Genomic DNA, 20894 nt, shown 5'->3' with positions numbered 1-20894 from the left:
GCAGCATGTAAAAAAATACTATTGAAATAATTACATTTGTTGTTACCTGGCTGCAGGTGCTATTGTGCAGACTGAGCAGTTGGGAGGTTCTGATTATATGCCTGACTATGGACTTTTTGAAGCCAGCCGTATAGCTTGCCCTGTCTTGCCACAGTATCATCCAAAACAACTAATGGAGCTGCTGAACTCTGGGAAAATACGTTGGGTGAAAGCTATATTAGCACATTTAGTAAGGTATGCATGGTTCACAAAAGTAAAAGTATTTCTTTTTAAAAAAAAAAATTCATAGATTTTTAAAAGAACAAGTTTTCATTTAAATTTTCATTAATCCTTACTACTTCTTGCTGTACTATTCATCTTTCTAAAATTTATTCTTTACAATAAGCTGCTGAAAAGAAAGAGATGTATTGTCTCTGGTATCTTACTCCTTCAGTGTCTTGTTGTTATGTGCTAAACATGACTTTCTCTCCATATTCCATAAATTCAGTAAAGGAAGTTGAGTTTACTTATATTGCCTTTTAAGTGTCAGCACTGTTAAACTTTCATGTGATACTTGAAATGATGAAAACTCTTTTTACTTTTTTTTATTATGACAGGAAACAGATCTCCTAAGATAAAATGTAAATAATGAAGTTTAGAAAGAAAGTTGTAAGTTCTTGATACTGGCACTAGATACAATCTCATTATATAGAACTTCAGAATTTTATGAATGCTTATTATAGATTGAGTTTGTATAAGGAAAGGGAATGTATATCAAAGTGCTCTTTGCAGCCATATTCACTAGCATCTCCGTACTCATTTTTTGGCAGAGGCTTCTGTTTACAAAAGTACTAAAAATAGGATGTTAATTTGTATTTTATATAAGCAGTATTGTATTCTTTTCATTTGTATTAAATACTTCATAATCTTCATTAATTTTGGACCATCAGCATTAGAGAGTGTGGATTATTGCACCTGCTTGTCTGTAATTGCAAGGAAGTTATACTGTACCTTTGTCCTTAGGCCAGCAAAGAAACTCAAGTTTTTTGTGAAACAATTACACTTACTTTTTGTCACTAAAATAAGTTATTAGTACCAGGGGTGGCGGCAAGGAGGGGGGGGGGGGGGGGGGCTATGGGGGTTATAGCCCTCCACCCCACCCCAATGGAGTATCATATTACACTGGATAAAATGACTTCAGAAATTAGCAAATATATTACTCCCAACAGATTCAATCTTTTTTTATATATAATTAATATAATGGAAGGAAACATTCCACGTGGGAAAAATTATATATAAAAAAAACATAGATGAGGTGACTTACCGAACAAAAACGCTGGCAGGTCGATAGACACACAAACAAACACAAACATACACACACACATGTGTATGTTTGTGTTTGTTTGTGTGTCTATCGACCTGCCAGCGTTTTTGTTCGGTAAGTCACCTCATCTATGTTTATATATAATTATGTAGCAATACAGGTTGCAATGTATTTCAAACACAGTTTAACAAAAGAATAACAGCAGCAAATAGCTTACTATCTAAACCAATAAATATCATTTAACTTAAAATGGGTGTCTTATTATTTATTAATGCATGTTTTTTTACCCCAAACTCCAAAATAGTTACCAAAAACTATGTTAAGCAACACCAAATTTTACCAATTTGTCGGTGGAGGATCCCAACTCTCCTTTTGTTCAGCGATATTCCATTTCCCCAAACCCCACCCACCATATTAGCTCCCCCTGTGACAGACTTCTAGAATCGCCCCTTATTAGTACCATATTTATAAAATGATATTGTTGTATGTGTGTTAATTTGTTAGCTTAATTTTAAATGTTGCAACAACACGTACTGTTATATCTCTTTCCTACAAGTACTGTCTTTTACGATGGGAAACACGAGGGTAAATTTACTGAGAGATCATATGCTTTGCACTGTATGTTGTATCCAAATAATATTTCATTTCCTCATAATAATATAATGTAACATGCATGTCTTAGAACTCCTGGAAATTAACTTGCAAAGTGGGAGTCAATGCTTCATTCAACTAGCTAATAAAATGAGAAAAAGAACAGAATGCATGATTTCAAGAACTGTATTTGGATCCATGCAGTGTGGCCTCTGTTGCTCATAAATTAAATTATTTGTGTGCATTGAACTAATATTGAAACAATATCACTTATGGAAATGCAAGAGTTGAGTAATACTTACAGAGTTTTTAGTACTTTGTAGATATCTTGAAACCAGCTGATTTTGTTCCTCTGAGATAATGTCCACTTTTGCAGATGCATATCAGGAACATGTACAGTGCGACAGGGTGGAATGCTTCAGTCCAGCACAGACGAGGAGAACCTAGTACGACAGAGGGGTTGGTCTCGTTCGCGTACGTTGTCTGTGAGCTACGTTAGTGCAGGTATGAGAGTAAAGCCATTCCTGTATCCCCGGTTAGAAGTAACATGCAGCTTACAGCTTGAGCTGCTCAGCCACTTTGCTGCTGTTAACAACACTGCTGAGCTGGCCAGAGCAGAGCAAGGCGTTGTCTGTAGTAGCTGAGTGAGTGGATGTGTGGGGTAAGGCAGGGGACCATGGCTTCTCTCATACAATTTCATGTTGTCTTCCTGTATAAAAGTTTCTTATTGCATAGTAGCCTGCCTTTTGTACTTTTTGTTTGGGGCTGTTCACCTTGGCTTTTGCAGTAGCAGCAAATGTGGATAGTTAATAATAGTTTCTTTTCATGAATCAAATATGATTTGTGATGAATGAAGTCCTGCATTTTACAGCAAGTACTGTAGACCGGGTACAAAAATAATTTTGCGCACTTCGTTTATAATTAATTGTTAGTAACAAAATTAGAAATACAGATAAAATTCAGTCAAATTTTCTAAATAATTTTTTGTTCTTTGTCCATCAGGTCTATATATTACATGATCCAGAACTAGCAGAAAACGTAGGAATCAATCATTTGAAATGTATTGCAGTATGTGTGAGCTTCAACATACCACTCTTTTCTTGTGTTTAAATGATATCAGTCACAAACTTAATGAAGGCTTTTGGAATGTATTGCTATTGAAGTTAGAGCTTATGTAAAGGTAAATATGAGGAGGCTAGAATCTGTGACGTTGTGCCTAGTACCCCTGCTGTGTCCCTGCTTCGATTTTAATGCAGTTGGGTCACCAGTCATACTGGCATGTACGCACAGTGGATCCACATGAAAAGATGGAACTCGACTCTAAAATGTGGATGAAGATTTACACTGTTGGTACATTTTAGTATTGACTATGAAACATATTTCACTAATGGTGGCAGTAACATATGATGGATTTTATGTTCCTTGATGCCACAGTTTTAAGATTGCTGCTTATGCTGGTATAAATGCTTTGTTACTTGAAGATGATCTGAATACCGAAACTAGTTGTGAATAAAGAGTGATTCTACCATGATGAAAAAGTATGCCTCAGGTTATGATAAATATTTATTTCTGATCCAACTAGTTTCATGGCATATTAGCCACATCTTCAGGGGTACATCTGTATACAAACAAGAGAAAAAGTATAAAGATCCTGTATCAGTTAAAATGTTGTTGAGCAACATGTGAAACTATATAGGAAAATTATGTACTCACATTTATTTCACAATTTATTTCAAATGATAACCAGTAGATGACCCAACATCTGTCCATTGTGATAAAGGTGTTCAACTGTCACGGGGTCAGTAGTCCAATTTAAAAGATGGCAGAATGTAGGGAACATAATCTTGATACAGGAAATCTAGAATAAGGATAAAGTGGTAAACCAGATGGACTGTAAAAGAATAAAACAAATTATGAGTAGGTGAGGAAACCTTCGTTCCACCTAGTAAGATAAAGTAAATCTCATAAAGCAGAGTCTGTACAATTGTATGATAGGTAATGAAGGTCTAGTCTAGACAAAACACTGCTTACAAAAGATCATCGTCTAGACAGAAGAAGGACTGGACAAAAAGAAAATTAAAATATTGTATGGACATAATGACAACATGAGGCACACAGTGACCACCTAGATGAACTGAGCTGAATTGGTGCATACAAGCAAAAAGGGAGCATGCACGTAAGAATGTATGCAATGAGAGGTGATGTAGGAACAGTATCATAAACGGTGGCAGGGAAGGTTGGGTAACATCTTTAGAACTAACTTTACATGTGAAAGATAGAAAAACCTAAGATATAATTACTTTATTTTCAAAACAGGAGGAGGTCAACCATCCCAAGTGGAGTACAGTTGTAAAATAAAGGAATTATATAGTACTTAATTAATAATGATCTTCGGGAACCAAAAATGCATAAATAGTGATTATGAGTCTCATAGCGATTGACAATTATGGAAGTCAAGTACAGAAATGGCAGAGGGTTTTCAGGGAAAAAACCAAATAACTGTGTATAAAAATGATTTAAAGTAGGGAATTGACTATATGTACTAGGTTGTCCTATTCAAACTGTCGAAGTTTGCTAAAACATTGCGATAGCACAACTCTAGCTGCCCATTGAGGGTATGCATTGAGAGATGCTTTTTGTACCTCAATGTCTCAACCCCTTGAGAATGTTGAGATTATGTCCCTTTCTTTCCCTGTGATCTGGTTTACTTTATCCATATTGTAGACTTCCTGTACTCCGATGATGATCCCTGCATTTTGTCGTGTTTTAAACTGGACTACTTACCTCTTGATGGGTGAACATTTTTATCATAATTGGAGAAAGAATGTTGGGTCATCTACTGTTTATCATTTGAAATAAATGTGAGTATGTATTTTCCTAAATAATTTCATGTGTAGTTCAACTACATTTTAATCTAAACAGGATATTTATACATTTTGCTCTTGTTTGTATACACATCTATCCCTGATAATGTGGCTCTAATGCCATGAGACTACTTTAATCATAAATAAATATTTTTTATACAGCTGAAGTGGTTTTTTAATCATGGTATAGTACTGCAATTGTAGATCCCCACAATACAAAATTTTTCTGTGAAAAATTATATATCAGCTGCTGTTGGTGGTTGAAATATGACATTTTTCCACATACTTGTGAGCTGTAGGCCACCACCTCCACAAAATATATTTGTACTGCATAATACACCTCATGTTTACAGGAACCTATGCAGATTTGTGGTCTCTCATCCTCCTTTTTCACCTTAACCACTCCCAGCCTGTACTCACAAAGTACCCTTTCCAGTCCAGTGTATCCTATCTAGCACACTCTGTCTCATGTCTCTCTGTACCCTGTTGTATTGCAACTCTTTCTTGTCTCCTTCTCAAGTCATCAGTCATTTTATTCAGTGTAACAATATATTTTTGTTTTTATGTTATCATTGTTAATAATATTATTGCCATTGTTGTTCAGTGTTGTAGTCCTCATATTCTTACCAATTCTGAATTTCATTATGTGACTTTAATTCTCTTGTATATCTGTTTTCCCCCAATTCCTTGCCTCAGTTCATATGTATTTGCCATCAAATGTATTTTTACCATGAGACTGAACTCTTCCATCTATTAAGACTGCCAAATGCAGTGCTTACCATGAATTTGCTTCATTCATCTTACATGAGATGGTATCTTCTTGACTCTTTGCCAGGTGTGACCTTCCCCTTTGGTTTGCCTCATCTCAATTGATCTATCATTAAACTTCAATCTCCTTTCTTTTACTTAGCCATATTCTCACACTTTAATCTCATTCCTTTTCCTGTACAAAGGAATCTCAACCAGTGACAGGAAAAAAATCATGGTTACATAAGTATATTTTCTGAAAAGATTATATTCACTATGAAATTTCTATTAGCTAGGTAGGTGTGGATGGGAAGAGATTAGAAAGAGGAGAGTGAAATATTATTCTGTACAACAGGTTAACACGAGTATGCAAATCAAGGTAAATAGCCCCTAAGAAGCAAGTTTCTTCTAGAGCAAACTAGTAACGCTTTCTCACTCTGTTGACAAATTGTCTGCAGAAATTTTATTTTTGCATAAAACTGTCAGCCTTTGGTCAGTCTGCTTTTTATTCTTTGAATGTGTCTGTGTGTGGCATAAAAATGCTGTTTTTCTGTTGGCATTTGTCTTTTCAGTTTTGCAGTTCACTGCTGATTTATTAATTTCACAATCTTTCTGATACTTATTATTTTCTCTATCGCTTTTTTATGTATTGTGTTTATTTCCTTAATTGTATCAAAAATTGCTTTATGCTGTGTATTTATTATTCAGGTACTACAAGCCCTCTTGAACAGAGAGGTTCCACTACTGCCATACCTGAGGAACTAACACTTGATTATGCCGAGATAAGTTCTATACCGCCCTTACCATTGTGGACCCTCTTAGCTGCAGACAGGGAAACAACTAGCAGTGCTGCCCAAATCTCAGAAGATCAGGAGGTACAATTCTCCTTGTAGTTTCAGTTTAATAGCTGTTATCATATTTCACACCAGTGGTTCTAATTTCTTAATGTTTTTTTCAGGATTACAATAATTTATTTGATGGAAGTTTGGCCGTTGAAGATGAGACACTAGATGAACTGCTGGAGGATGAAATAGATTCGCCAAAACGTCATGAAAGACGTTTATCCATGAGTCAGGAGCGACAAGGCTTGTCACATTTTGGACCGCGACAGGTTTGATAAAACCTTGATCTTTCTCCCTTCTTCCCTATTATGTTAGCTGTAAAGCCATGTGTGGTGTTTAATTTATTTCAACTTTTCTGTAAAGCCCGGTCCACACGCAATGATCTGTCTGCGCAGACATCGTCGCAGATGTCTGTACATGCAAAAGATCACTGCAAATGTTGTGTGTTCACACGACACAAACCCCAATCTACTACTCGTCCGCCATCTGTCGGTGTAGAAAAGAAATATCAGCGGCAAGCAGCAAGCGACTACGCTCCCCGTAAACGTCAAAAATTGAATTCAGTTATTTTGAAATATAGAAATGGAGGAAGTTCTGTTGTGGTCTGTGTTCGCAACTTGTGTTGCAAAAAACATTCAGACCAACTGCAGGAAACAGAGAAAGCGGTCAATGGTGTGTAGACTGGCTGCCAAAGCGAAAGCAGTTTTCTCACGTAAATTTACTGCGAGAGTTGCAGGGCGAACCTAATGACTGGCGAAATTATTTGCGGATGCATGTTGAAACTTATAATTATCTCTTAAAGCTTGTAACCCCTCATATTATGAGAAAAAATACTTATATAGAGAAGGTCAATTTCTCCTCATGAATGGCTGGTGGTAACATTAAGATTCCTAGCAACAGGAAGGAGCTACAAGGATTTGGAATTTTCAACTGCAATATCGAAACAAGAGTGGAGTGAAATAATACCCGCAATTTTTCAATTAGAGCGTTGTATGCTGCTGTCTTTTTGTCTCAGTCTCTATATTCTTTACTTTAATCTTTCACAAACATGGGTGGTTTCTATATATTTCAATGAATTCACTTACAAGCTCTCGAGAACACTGACAAGTATCAGCCATTTTAATGCCCTGTGCGCACAAATACAAACACTAGACTGAGCAAACAGCTGTTTTGCGCCAGATTTGTAGCGATCTCCTGTCCACATGTTCCAACTTGTCTTCGCAGATGTGGTTTGTACCCACAGATTTGAGAGATTTCGCTCAAACCTCCAACTCCAACTTCCAGGTTTGCACACACCTCAAGTTGGTGCAAATCTTCTGTCCACATGCAACGATCTGTCTGCGCAGATGTGATATGCGCAGACAGATCGTTGCGTGTGGACAGGCCTTAAGAAAGGGTAGCAATATGCGTAGAGCAATGTGCACCTTATTCAGCAAAATGTGGCTAGTTAAAAATGCCGTAGCATATACTGAAAATATGTCATCCATCAAAAAAAAATTGCATATCCTGTCTTTTTTTGTATTTTGCACAAGCCATTAAAGCATGTTAGCTATAGAAAAAATTAAATATTTACTATCCTTTGTTAAATAATTGCCTTACTGTAGCATATAATCAACAGACAGTATGGGAAGTCACTGTGCAGTGAATAAAAATATGCCCAGAATGAGATTTTCACTCTGCAGCGGAGTGTGTGCTGATATGAAACTTCCTGGCAGATTAAAACTGTGTGCCGGACCAAGGCTCGAACTCGGGACCTATGCCTTTCGCGGGCAAGTGCTCTACCAACAGAGCTCCCAAGCACGACTCACGCCCCGCCCTCACAGCAGGAGAGCTTCTGTAAAGTTTGGAAGGTAGGAGACGAGGTACTGGCAGAAGTGAAGCTGTGAGGACGGGGTGTGAGTCGTGCTTGGGTAGCTCAGTTGGTAGAGCACTTGCCCGCGAAAGGCAAAGGTCCCGAGGTCGAGTCTCGTTCTGGCACACAGATTTAATCTGCCAGGAAGTTTCAATAAAAATATGGTTCCTTTGTTCACTTAAGGATTCTCAGAAACATTTACTTGATTTATTAAAAAAAGTTTCTAAAAAAATCATGCAATATGGCCTAAATAAACCAAACAGAAGATTTGAGATCGCTGTCCTGCTGATGATGTCCGGTAAACATAAAAAGTTTCTAGTTCTGCCTTTCTAAGGTTAAAGTGAAGATAATAACTCCCTAAACAATTCGCAAAAAAAAGAGAGAGAGAGAAATGCAGCTGTGAAATGCCCATAGAACTCTTTAATAATGTGAAATCATATTCCGAATGAAACAAAGAATGCTGTGGGAAATATAGTTGAAGGTGTTTCAGAAAGACTTGATGCACATTATTAATAATTTGTACAAGTGGATGAGTTTGTTCTTAGACAATTCTCGTTAAAGGATCATATGCCTCCTAGCAACTGATACAAATACTAGCATGCCATATTGTTTAAGTTGAATTCGACAGCTTGATAAAACAACTGAAAGCACTAACTGTGTTCACCAATTGCTTTCAAAAACAGAAAACTCTTAATATACTACTCTTGATCAATTATGGGAGTGCAGTCCTGAAAATAATTTTCAGAAATCAAACAACTACACTGTCCACACAAAAAATATTGTTTTTCTAAAAACATAACTGATAATGCTCTTCACAGGAAAGAGAAGTTGTATTATCATGGATGTAATTATTTGTCACCTGCCTTGAAAAAGTTTAAATCCTTGATTAATGTCAATGCTAATCCACATGACTAAGCCAAAGAAATGGAGAAAATATTACGTGTTATTTTACAGATGTGTAGTATAAATAGTTTGGAATACACTGGCAGAAAACATTATTTGGAGTTTCAGAGTTATTCTTTATGTGATAGTGAATGGCTTAGAGCTTACATTTGTGTTTGAGGCATGGTTCTTTGGTGCTAAGTCAGACAATTTTGATCTCAAACTATGACATCACAAAGTGCTAGTCTAATAAACTGAGATTGGGTGATGGATGCCTACCACAGTAAGATGAGTAGTAGTCTCCAATAGGGAGATTGTGTTGGAATAAACTGCCAAGAAAAGCATTATGATAGATTAGCATAGGTTTGTGCACCTAATTCATGATGGGTATTATTAATGCATGAATTTATTACTTAGTTTTCTGCATTGTGGTAACCATTTAAAACTCTATTGAATACTGAATAGCAATTTGTGACACACTCGTAGTGCTAGTCTCATTACCCTACTATAGAGCAAATCGTAGTCTAGGGTATGCAATTTAAACAGTCACTGAGCCGTAAACATCTACTCATTCCAACATGTTAAATGTAGTATCCATTATGTAACTGATTCTATTTTGCATCAACCCATCATCTAATTTTTCAGTTAGTGTGAAAGTTCAGAGCATTCTTCAAGCTATAAGCTTATTTTCCTCTATTGCTTTGTTTACACATATCACAACTTTCACTTGTCAAAATTTTCACTCTTTCAAATAATATTGCCTTCCGCTTAAAAGTAAGTACCTATTTATTATTGGTATTGTCTTGTGCATAAATGACATAAGAATTCACTTTTAATCTGGCAGAACATTTAGTACACAAATTTACATAACTAAAATACCCTACACCTCTTACATTACTGTTAAAGGAATAATCATTGTAAACTGCTTATTAAACTGTATGTATGTTCACTAAAGATATTTTCCTTCTCCTATACATATGGAATTGGCCATGGCAGTCTAAGTGGTAGAGTACTAGGGTCTGGTCCTGGAGGTACTGCGTTCAATGTCAGATAAGGGTGGGGATTTTTCCTTGTTGCAGAATGGCCTCAGGTCTGCCCAGTCTGCTATCAAATTAGTATGAAGATCTTTCCTAGGAGTTAAAGGTGGTGGGATGATAAGCACCTCCTAGAGCTGCTGCAAAGGAAGGTTACACTCCATCAGTCAGACCAGTAGCCTGGTCACAGGCTTGTGCAACACACAAGAGAGTTCAACAATATTAGGTAAAGGATAAACTGCTACTCACTGTGAAGATGACTGTTGAGTTGCAGACAGGTGCAACAAAAAGACTGTTACACATTTAGCTTTTGGCCAAAGCATTCTTCAGAAAAGAGAACACACACATTCGCACTCGTGGCTTCCATCTCTGGCAGCTCGGACTAGAATGCAGCTGTCACATTGAGTGGAAATCTAGAGTGAGGCAGGGAAGGAGGAGGGATAGCAGAGTACAGGCAGGGAAAGAGGTGGCATGGCCTTCGACTGGCTCCATCTGAGGCCCGACAATCTGTCTAAGCAGCTCTCCTGCAGTCATTGCACTGTTTTATATATTGGTGTGACTACCAACCAGCTAATCACCACAATGAATAACTACTGCCAAACTGTGGTCAAGAGCATGGTACACCATCCTGTGGCACAAGATGCAGCCAAAACATAACATGCTTAATTTCAGTGGCTGCTTCACAACCTGGGCCATCTGGATCTTCCACTCCACCACCACCAGCTTTTCTGACCTGCACAGATACGCGTTATCTTGACAACACATTTCCCACTCCCAAAATTATCCTGTCCTCAACTTGGTAACCTACTGTCTCCAACTCCACACCCTCCACCCAACAGCCCCACCCCCCCACTCTTCACTCTCCCATGGTCCTATTGCCCCCTCTATATTGAGGCGCCCACACTCTCATTGTGTGCCACCCTCTGCCAATGCACTTGTCCCCATTTCCCCTTCCTTGCTCCTCTCTTTTTCTGCTCCCCACTCCCTCCCACCCACCTTCTTGCTCCACAGCCTCCCAACTTTGCACCTGACAGTGTTCTTGTACCTCCATCTAATCCCTGCATGCTCCACCAAATAGCACCCTTCTCTCACCCCACTCATACCCTACTATCCCTTCCCATTCCCTGCCTCACAGCATATTGCTGCTCGGTTCAGCTTGACAGTTGCATTCCGATCCAAAATGCCAGAGATGGCAGTCATGTGCATGAGGTGTGTGTGTGTGTGTGTGTGTGTGTGTGTGTGTGTGTGTGTGTTCTTTTCTGAAGAAGGCTCTGGCCGAAAGCTAAATATCTAACAATCCTTTTGTTGTGCCTGCCTGCAACTCAACATGTCAGTTTTACAGTGAATAGCAGTCTATCCTTCTCATAATATTTTTGAAATTCGAACCTGGAATTTCCATTGTTAGGGATAGGAGTTCGCAGGTGCAGGCACTTGCTCCCTCATGGAATATGGACAGTAGCTTTTTATTCATTACAGAATTCTCTCGACTTTCCAGTACTCATAGTCAGCAGCTACTCTAAACTGCAGATTTACAGGTAACAAGTCTGACCAAGAAGAGAAGTTCTGCAGCTGCAGCAATCATTATATATCTTGAGCTTCTTTAGTTGTTGGTCTGCTCACAGGAAATTACACTGGTGTCTTGTTGCGGGTCCAGATTCAGTGCTGACCTGCAGTCAAGATGGATATGAACATTTACAGAACCATGCCAAAATTTAATTTTTAGTCTTTGCTCTGTCACTTCCTTATTAGGCCCTTACAGAACGGAAAGGAGTAAGTCTTTACACCGTGGCACATGGATTCCGTCACTGATTTTGAGCACATAAACATGGAAGCAGTATATATTCCAATCACCCAACCTCAATCCCCATAAGGATGCCCCCCCCCCCCCCCACCCCCTTTTGTTGTGTAGTGGAATCACAACAGTAATTCATTATTTGTGTGTAGAAAGAGAATACTATTTTCTGTCCTCGAAGAGAGGGAACAAAGTGTGAAATTTCATGGAGGAAAAACTGTACTCTTCAAGAATGGGAACTCATCTGTGTGCGACTCAGAACCACATGTTGGCACCGAGCTACAAATTCTGCATACTAGTTGGCTTGCTGCACAGTAATGTGATAAACTGGAGAGGACAATTACCTTGGTCTGGTTCTAGGCTGCTTTATCTTGATTTTGCTGTTTTTTACTGGCCTATTACAGTTGTATATTGGTCCTGGGCTACGCTACAGTTCACCTAACCAACCAAAATAATTGTAGCTTTGAAAGTGCTTTTTTCAAGTTCACATATGCCATCAAGACTAAACACTATAAATCATGTAAATATTGGAATAAATCCAGTGACGTGAATTGATGTGCAGTTTTATAAGCAAAGTGTCATAGATGGCATCAGAGTCGAATAAGCCCTTCCTAAAGTTTATTCTCTGCTTCTCCACTTCGAGGAGTATTAATTTGGCACTTTCATTGATATCCTGTAAGGTTTTCTCAATCATTTTGACCTTTTTTTTCCATTTCAGATTTTTAATTTTTACTTTCAGCCTAACCTTATGGGAGCATGAGTACATCATTTTTATGAATACTTTCTATCTTTATTTCATAACTCATTGAACGCCCTTGATTTAATCATATGAAGATGTAATTTCAGATCATGGAATCAAAAAGTGATATCCGTATTTATATTAATAACATAAAAAAGATTTGCTGCAAATACTTCTGAGATATGCTTACCATTTATTTACCAAAGTAATCACCTTAAAAATGTCAAGTAGATAACTCTCAATGTTTTAAGGCACAATAAGTTTTGTTCACTTATTGTCAGATGTAGTTCTTGGACACGTTTTCAAACTCGTTGAATCAGTTACGTACAAACTGGCAACATTTTAATCTTGTGCCCCCTCTTGGAAAACTTTCTGCAGTTGCCCATGGCCACATATTTTACTTAACCTTTTTATTTGTATAGTATATTGTACATGTTGATACCATTGTGTGTGTAGTAGCATTTATTCATTTTGTATGTGTTGTAGTATGTAATACCACCATTTTGTTATGTAGGGGCGTGTCCTTTCACGGCTATTGACACATACACACTTACCTGGTCTTTCAAGTCTTGATCAGATGCATCTTTTAGCTTTGGCAGATACTGTTTCTACATGCAACACAGACTTTGCAGAGCGATTTGCTATTGATGCAGCAAAAACAGCAATTGCAAAAGAAAATCTGTCAGGAGTGCCTGAAGGAGAAGATGTATCCACAGGTAAGAAATTTTTTACAGAATACTCACTGCTGTGCAAAACTTAAGGACAAAAGGTTACCTACACATGTGTCACTGCCAAGTTAGTATGATCAATGAAACTTGGACCATATATAGAAAGAACTGCTACAGATAATACTAAACGTAACCGAAAGAAATACATAACTAGACAAACAGAAATGACATTTTTATTCAAAGTAAATAATTATAATGAAGTCATTCTGATTTATAATCGCCTCTTACAGAAGCTGGGACACGGTTCTTAAGAGTGTGTGTGATAACCAAGAACGGCAATGCATATTCTGCAATATGCTTTCATGTGACCACAGTGTTGGTAAGGAGTTCCACTTGTCCACCAGTGCAATAGACAACTGCCAGATGGTTGTTGGTGCATGTGTACTTCCTGTAATATGTCTCCCCAACACATCTCACATGTGCTTGATGGGATTTGCTTGTGGACATGCTGCAATTTGTCTCCCCGACACATTCTGCTCATGCTGAGTGGGATTTAAGTTGGGAGCGGGCAGGCCGGTCCACTGGCCGAATACCCTCTCATTCCAAGAGCTCCTCCACCCATGCAGTTTTATATGATCACACATTCTCATCCATAAAAATAAAGTCAGAAGTGATTGCACCCTTGAAACAATGCACATGAGGAAGGAGTAGTGTCGCAATAACGTTGACTGGTGAGTGCACAGTGTCATAATATTTATTATCCCTCCCAGCATCTTAACACCAAGACCACCAAAACAATCCTGTTTAATAATGGTCCTCGGTGTATTACATGCCCTCATATGGTGAAAGGTAGGAATAAAAGCATCATTTCTGTTCATCGTGTTGTGTATTTTTTTCAGTTATCTTCTGCTCTATACTGTAGAAGTTCGTTCTGTCTACAGTCCAAGTTTCATTGAGCTATGTTACTCGGCAGTAACACATCATGCTAAAGCTAGTGCATTTGGAACATTGTACTGTAAACTCCAATAATGGCGTTTCTTCCTACCGATCTAACTCCCCTCCCCTCCCCTCCCACCTCTCTCTCTCTCTCTCTCTCTCTCTCTCTCTCTCTTTCTTTCTCCAGTCCTGAGACATTCAGCGGAAAAGCTCCTATGGTCTCTTACCCAGAGTTTGGCCAGTATGCAGTTGTAAGATTTCTTAGATTTTGTATGACAAAAACTTCTCCCAACATTTCATTTCCTACAGCAGGAATTTATTTTTAAAGAATTCTGTCACAGATTTGATTCTCTCTCCACCCCTCCAACATAATAAACATGCTCCACATGAGGTTAGCCAGAAAAAGTCAACACTGTCTACCTCTCTCCTAATCTGTCTTCTCAACTAATCTGTATTGTAAAATGAAAATATTGTAAAAACATATTTTTTCCATTATTAGCATAAACTCTTGTCTTTGGTTCCAAATAATTTTATTTATCATCTCATCACATATTTTAGGAGAACCCCATCATTAGATGTAACAGTATTATGAGAAGGAAAGTTGCTATTCACAATATAGCGGAGATGCTGAGTCGCAGATAGGCGCAACAAAAAGAAAAGCTTTCGGCCATGAAGGCCTTCATCAACAATACACAAACATACACGCAGATACACATTCATGTAAACGAAACTCACACACACGACTGCAGTCTCAGGCAACTGAAACCACACAAGTTGCCTGAGACTGCAGTCGTGTGTGAGAGTTTAGTTTACGTGTGTGTGTGTGTGTGTGTGTGTGTGTGTGTGTGTGTGTGTGTGCGCGTGCGCGCGCGCACTAGTGACAATGGCCTTAATGGCCGAAAGCTTTAATTGTGAGTGTCTTTTTGTTGTGCCTATCTGCAACTCAGCATCTCTCCTACGTGGTAAGAAGCCATTTTCCTTCTAATATTGTTACATTCCATCCTGGATTTTCCATTGTTTAATTTCCATCATTAGATGTACTAGTATTGGTACAGACCATCTTGTCACTTACTACTCCATAACACTATCATGTCCAATTTTAGGTATTGATACTACATTCCATTTGTAAAAACAGGCAAAAGAAAACCATGGAGAGGTCTTTATACTGTCTCAGTTTCTTCCAAGAAAGAATTAATACTGACATGCTGAAATTAATTGCAGTTTTCATAACGCATATGTTTCATCGTATGTTCACAAGCAAAGTGATACATTAAGAGTGTTCAGAAATTTGTATTCCTTCAATATGGTATTGTTTTTAAAGACCAGTAATTATGTCTCAGTTTTAATAGTAACTGGCTTTTCATTTTAATGAATATTCTTTTTCTCACCACTTCAAAGTACTGAGTAATTTTATGTAGTGCAAGCATTCTGAATTCAGAGTCAGGAGGAGTGGGGTTCATAGCCCTACTGCAATCCAATTAAGATGAATGCTGGAATGGTTCCTACAAAATGGACGTAGTCAATCTCCTTCCCCATCCTTGCACTATGGCATCTTGTGTTCTGTCTTAATGGAATGTTAAATCCTAATCTTCCTTTCCATTTGGAAATATTTCATTTTGTGCTAACAAATGACAAAAGTCTATTCTCTCAGATAAAATTATTTCATACAAATTCATGGGAGATGAAGAAGCTTGCCCAGGATAGAGTAGCATGGAGAGTTGCATCAAACCAGTCTCAGGACTGAAGACAACAACAACAACAACAACAGCAACAACAAATTCATTGAAGCCTATCCAAAGAAATGTGCTGATATAAATATTCAAATACTTGCAGATTCACTAGATGATTGTGGCCTACGCTTCCTGTTGGCAATGAAGCACTACAACTACCTTCTGCGGTGTTTGCCATTCGCTCAACGTGCACAGTTCCAGAGACAAGGTGTTGGCACAAATAACCTGGTGTGGGCTTTCCATTCAGAGAGCGAAGAAGAGCTGTTAAATCTTATACCTTCATATGCAAAAGGGAGCCCGAAGTGGTCTGTGTTGAAGGAACTTGGGGTTGGATGGTGGTTGAGGAATCACACAGTTCTAAAGATTTGCATTGAAAAGGTATGAGAACTCACACGTACATTCGAGATAGCTATTAGGTATTTCACTCATTTATAATTACACGCAACTGCATTCCTAATAGCTGTATGGAAAATATATATTAAAATTCATATAATAAGTCATTTGATGAGTAAGAATAGTTACTGAAATCAAATTTTTGTTTAGGCATAACAATATTGTGATGAAATTTGTGGCAGTGTTAATGCACTGTGCCTGCAAAACCAGCAGTTAGTGTCCAACACTACAATCAGTTCAGTTATTTCCAATAAGTTAAAAGTGTTCTTAAAGTGAAATAAGTAAATAATGTATGCATTACTGTGTTCAGAATTTTTACTTCAATTGTTATACAACTTGTTGGTTGTTCTTTTATTAGGATGCGTATATTTGCATGTAGTTTTTGTATTTAACTCTTCAATTAATTCCTTAAATGTATTACATTGTTAATAATCCCTGTCTTATAGGATACAATTAAACTTTGTTATACAATGACACTGGCGATTCTGTTTTTAATTTCAGATTGCTAAAGCTGCTTATCTAATGAATCAAGATCCACTTGATGCAGCCATATTTTACCTTGCAATGAAGAAAAAGAGTTTAGTATGTGGATTGTTCAGATCAAAGAGGGATGAACGAATGACTCATTTCTTTGCTAATAATTTTTCTGATGATCGCTGGAGAAAAGCAGCATTGAAGAATGCTTTTGCACTCCTTGGAAAGCAACGATTTGAACATGCGGCTGCCTTCTTTCTTCTAGCTGGTGCACTGCGTGATGCAATTGAGGTTTTTCTATGTTTTAAATGTTTCTTTGGCTACTAAAATAAAAGTAGCTTATTAAAATAATCATGTTGCATTTTCATATAGAATCAGAAAGACAGTGAAAGGCAGATGTTTTAGAAACAAGAATGTGTCATGGTGAGATCGCTGATGGCTGTCTGTTTGTCTGTCTGCCTGTCTGTCTGTGGTGTTGTTTTTGTGCCAGTGGACTAGAAGTGGACCCATGGCTAGAGTTTGTGTGTACACACAGTGAAATCTGTATTACTATGGCTATTCAGTCAGGTTCCCACTTTCTACCTGCAACATACATTTCATTGCAAGGGAGGATTAGACTCAGTTTAACTTCAGTATTTCCTTGCTCTGCTCCAAACAATTATTTTATGAATTCCACTTGCTTCTCTATTTAAACGGGCATGGTAATTTCTCTCCCTGTGACAACTTTCACTTCAGCTTATTGTCATTACACATTCAGAATCACATACATCCATATGACTTGTTATTGTTTTACACTGTAGGTATGGGTGGAAATATCTCTGCAAGCATCCAGTAAAATAGCTGTTTTTCACTTGTCATTATATTGTGCACTCCTTTGACAAGTTGTTGAAGTAAATTATTGTGACACCACAAATGTGAGACTGTACTGGTTTTGGGATAACCAAGGCAATGTAATTTTGCATAATCAGTGATGTATTTTCTCTTACCTAATCGTATAGTCTTTCAAGGATAAATCCATTTGTGAATAGCTGTGTACATCTTCTCAAATTTCACCCTTAGCAAAATTTATTATCTTTTGTGTTCATGTTAACATGGTGTAAATTCAATGTCAATAGTACTCTGAAAAAAAAATTTAAAAAGTAATGTCCTTATTTGTTCTGCAGGTGTGCTTAAACAAGCTGAATGACTTTCAATTAGCCATGGTAATTGCTAGATTATATGAAGGGGAGTTGGATTCAACACCACCAAATTTCAAGAGACTTCTTTATGAGGTATGTTGGTCCTACATAGTTTACTGAGGAATTGTGAGGTAAATAAAATCCCATTTTTTTGAAGCCTTTTATTTTTCTTTTTTATTCCACTGTAAAAGGAAATCTTGGGCTGTGATAGTGAAGGTGGAAATCAAAACTTAACAAAAGTTCACCCAGATCCTTTCCTGCGGTCAATGGCATTATGGATTTTGAAAGATTATACTGGGAGTCTGAATACTCTTCTACAAACAAATATTGGTTCAAATCACCCTCAGCACATTGATGATGACAGGTCTGAAGCTGCATCAGGTAATTTACTGTGTGTAAATTCTGATGTGTTGTAATTTTTTATGGCTGCAGTTTGTTGAAATTTTTCACATTTTATATAATTTACAGCAAATCCAAATGTTTTCAACTTCTATGTGTACCTGCGTACACATCCACTCCTAATTCGGCATTATATTGCTTCAACTGCCCAGGACAGGAGGAAAGCCCACACTGTTGTGCTTTCTGGATTCAGTTATGGAACAGAAACAAAATCTGCCAACCCAGATAAGCAGGTATGTATCATTAAGCAACCTACTATTTTAGTGATTGCATTGAGAACAGTTAAAGCCAGTAACATACATTTTGAAAATATGTTGCCCTGTATATTTCTTCATCTCCTTCAAAGCAAGTGCCTCATGAAGGTATGTATTACTGCAAACACTAAGATTATTCGTCAGAACAGATCAATTTTAATTGCCTTTTTTCCCTATCAAAATCGTATTTAAAAAAAAAAAAAAAAAAGGGGGGGGGGGGGCACTCCATCTTCAGACTACAAGTGGCCTACTGGGACCATCTGACCGCCGTGTCATCCTCAGAGGAGGATGCGGATAGGAGGATCGTGAGGTCAGCGCACCGCTCTTCCAGTCTTTATGATTGTATTCTTGCCCGAAGCTGCTACTATTCAGTCGAGTAGCTCCTCAATTGGCATCACGAGGCTGAAAAATGGCAACAGTGCATGGCGGCCTGGATGGTCACCCATCCAAGTGCCGACCACGTCCGACAGCACTTAACTTTGGTGATCTCACAGGAACTGGTGGAGCCACTGCAGCAGGGCCATTGCCCTATCAAAATCTTATATTTAGGGATATCATATTAGACTATTGCGATTAAAGTAAAAAGACTATACGAAACAATGTTTGTCAAAGTTCTGTTTATGAAACTAATTTTTATTCGTTCTTATTTGCATTTTCAATGTGTATGTTATGCACAGTGAAGCATTAATTCATTACATTGCTCATATTGTTATAATACTGGTGATCACTTCCTTGGAAGCACATATGCTCTTGCTGTTCCAAAACATAATCTTTAGTTTAAACTTCTGCATAACAGGACTGACAGGGACAGTAAATCTGCAGCCCTTAATAAAATTTTGTTCCTTCAAAAATAATATTTTATTTGCAGTAGCTTGTATATTAACTTTAATTGTCCACTTTAACTCATTTCTTGGCACATTCATATATGCCCCCATTATTACTGTTATTAAGTTTCCTAAAACAGTCATAATGTGAAAGGCAGAGTCATAATGTACCTTTTTACTGTTATGAAAAGAGAACTAGATACAAAGTCCGTGTAACATTTATACTTTATACCTTATATTTAGACCAATCAGAGATCAATTGAAAATTTTCAGATTGCAGAAAATTTATTGAGATTTTTATTACACAGCACCAGACAAGGGAAGACACTTGCGGGGAAGGGGGGGAGGGGGGGGGGGGGGGGGAGGAATTACTGTTGAAAAGTAACTTATATCAACTGTGTGCCTGAACATATAAACCCCACAGAATCCTGAGTGGTTTGAACAACTTGTTCTCCTTCACAGGTTGAAAGGTAAAGGTACTCAGACACAAGTCATACATGAAGCTTAATGCTTAATTATTCCCATGGGAACAGATGGGATTTGAAATAGGTATACAAAAATAATTTATGGGTTTCCTGGCTTCTAAGGTTTTTATTATCTTTCGTAATAGTTTCCTGGCTTCTAAGGTTTTTATTATCTTTCGTAATATGAAGTTAACTTTAAAGATCTAGATATACACACTCTTCAGATGTTCAGTATGGTCTGTTCATATATTATGCATAATTTTCAGGTTACTGTTGTAGTGGTGGACTATGTGCATTTCTTGATGCTTCAGTCTTCTTTAGAGGTGAAAATTTAAATACCAGAGGTGTGGTAGTTGCGAATACTTTCTGTGTTCCTGTCCAGTGCCCACCACCTAGAATTGTAGAAGAGTATAATCTGTCCTTCTAGTCCTCATTTACATTTAATCCAGAACTTTGTGTTTTGTATTGTTTAATTATTTTTCTAATGGTAATTCTGTTGTTATACACTTTTTCCTCTCATTCTGGTGTAGCTAATGCTTGAAGATTCCATAACACCATTGGAACGACAACTGTACTTCACAACGGCACATGCACATTTCAAGGCTGGTTGCCCTGCACTGGCACTTGAAGTATTGTCAAAACTACCAAGCAAAGTTATGGATGCCAATGGAAATGATTCGCCAAGTATGTAGCTCAGTAAGGTACTAATGTATATTTCTTAGCTTCATTTCTTGTGGAATTAATTTTATACTTATTCTTATAGCTACCCTGAATAGCCCAAGTAAATCAAGGCTCCAAGATCATCAGATTGACACAGGTATATTGACTTGGGAAGGCACAGGAAGCTCTGGCAAAGGTATGGTTATGTTGATAGACTACCAGGTTCTAAAGTTTAAACTGAGATGCCAAAGCTTTGTTTTATTATATA

General features: G+C 37.7%; 1 protein-coding gene across 1 annotated transcript in view; it reads left to right on the top strand.

The window, feature by feature from the left end:
* The window catches only part of LOC126412095 (dmX-like protein 2), a 370418-nt gene that overhangs the window by 169791 nt on the left and 179733 nt on the right, over window positions 1-20894 (top strand). The window contains exons 28-39 of the mRNA XM_050081514.1: window positions 57-234; window positions 2271-2398; window positions 6214-6380; window positions 6464-6616; window positions 13161-13362; window positions 16084-16358; window positions 16875-17138; window positions 18011-18118; window positions 18217-18406; window positions 18494-18657; window positions 20497-20650; window positions 20730-20822. Of these exons, the coding sequence (XP_049937471.1) occupies window positions 57-234; window positions 2271-2398; window positions 6214-6380; window positions 6464-6616; window positions 13161-13362; window positions 16084-16358; window positions 16875-17138; window positions 18011-18118; window positions 18217-18406; window positions 18494-18657; window positions 20497-20650; window positions 20730-20822 (2076 nt within the window). The remainder of the gene's footprint in view (window positions 1-56; window positions 235-2270; window positions 2399-6213; window positions 6381-6463; window positions 6617-13160; window positions 13363-16083; window positions 16359-16874; window positions 17139-18010; window positions 18119-18216; window positions 18407-18493; window positions 18658-20496; window positions 20651-20729; window positions 20823-20894) is intronic.

Source organism: Schistocerca serialis, chromosome 7, assembly GCF_023864345.2.
Source record: "Schistocerca serialis cubense isolate TAMUIC-IGC-003099 chromosome 7, iqSchSeri2.2, whole genome shotgun sequence".
In the NCBI taxonomy this organism is placed as follows: domain Eukaryota; kingdom Metazoa; phylum Arthropoda; class Insecta; order Orthoptera; family Acrididae; genus Schistocerca; species Schistocerca serialis.
This window is presented reverse-complemented; position numbering and strand designations above follow the sequence as displayed.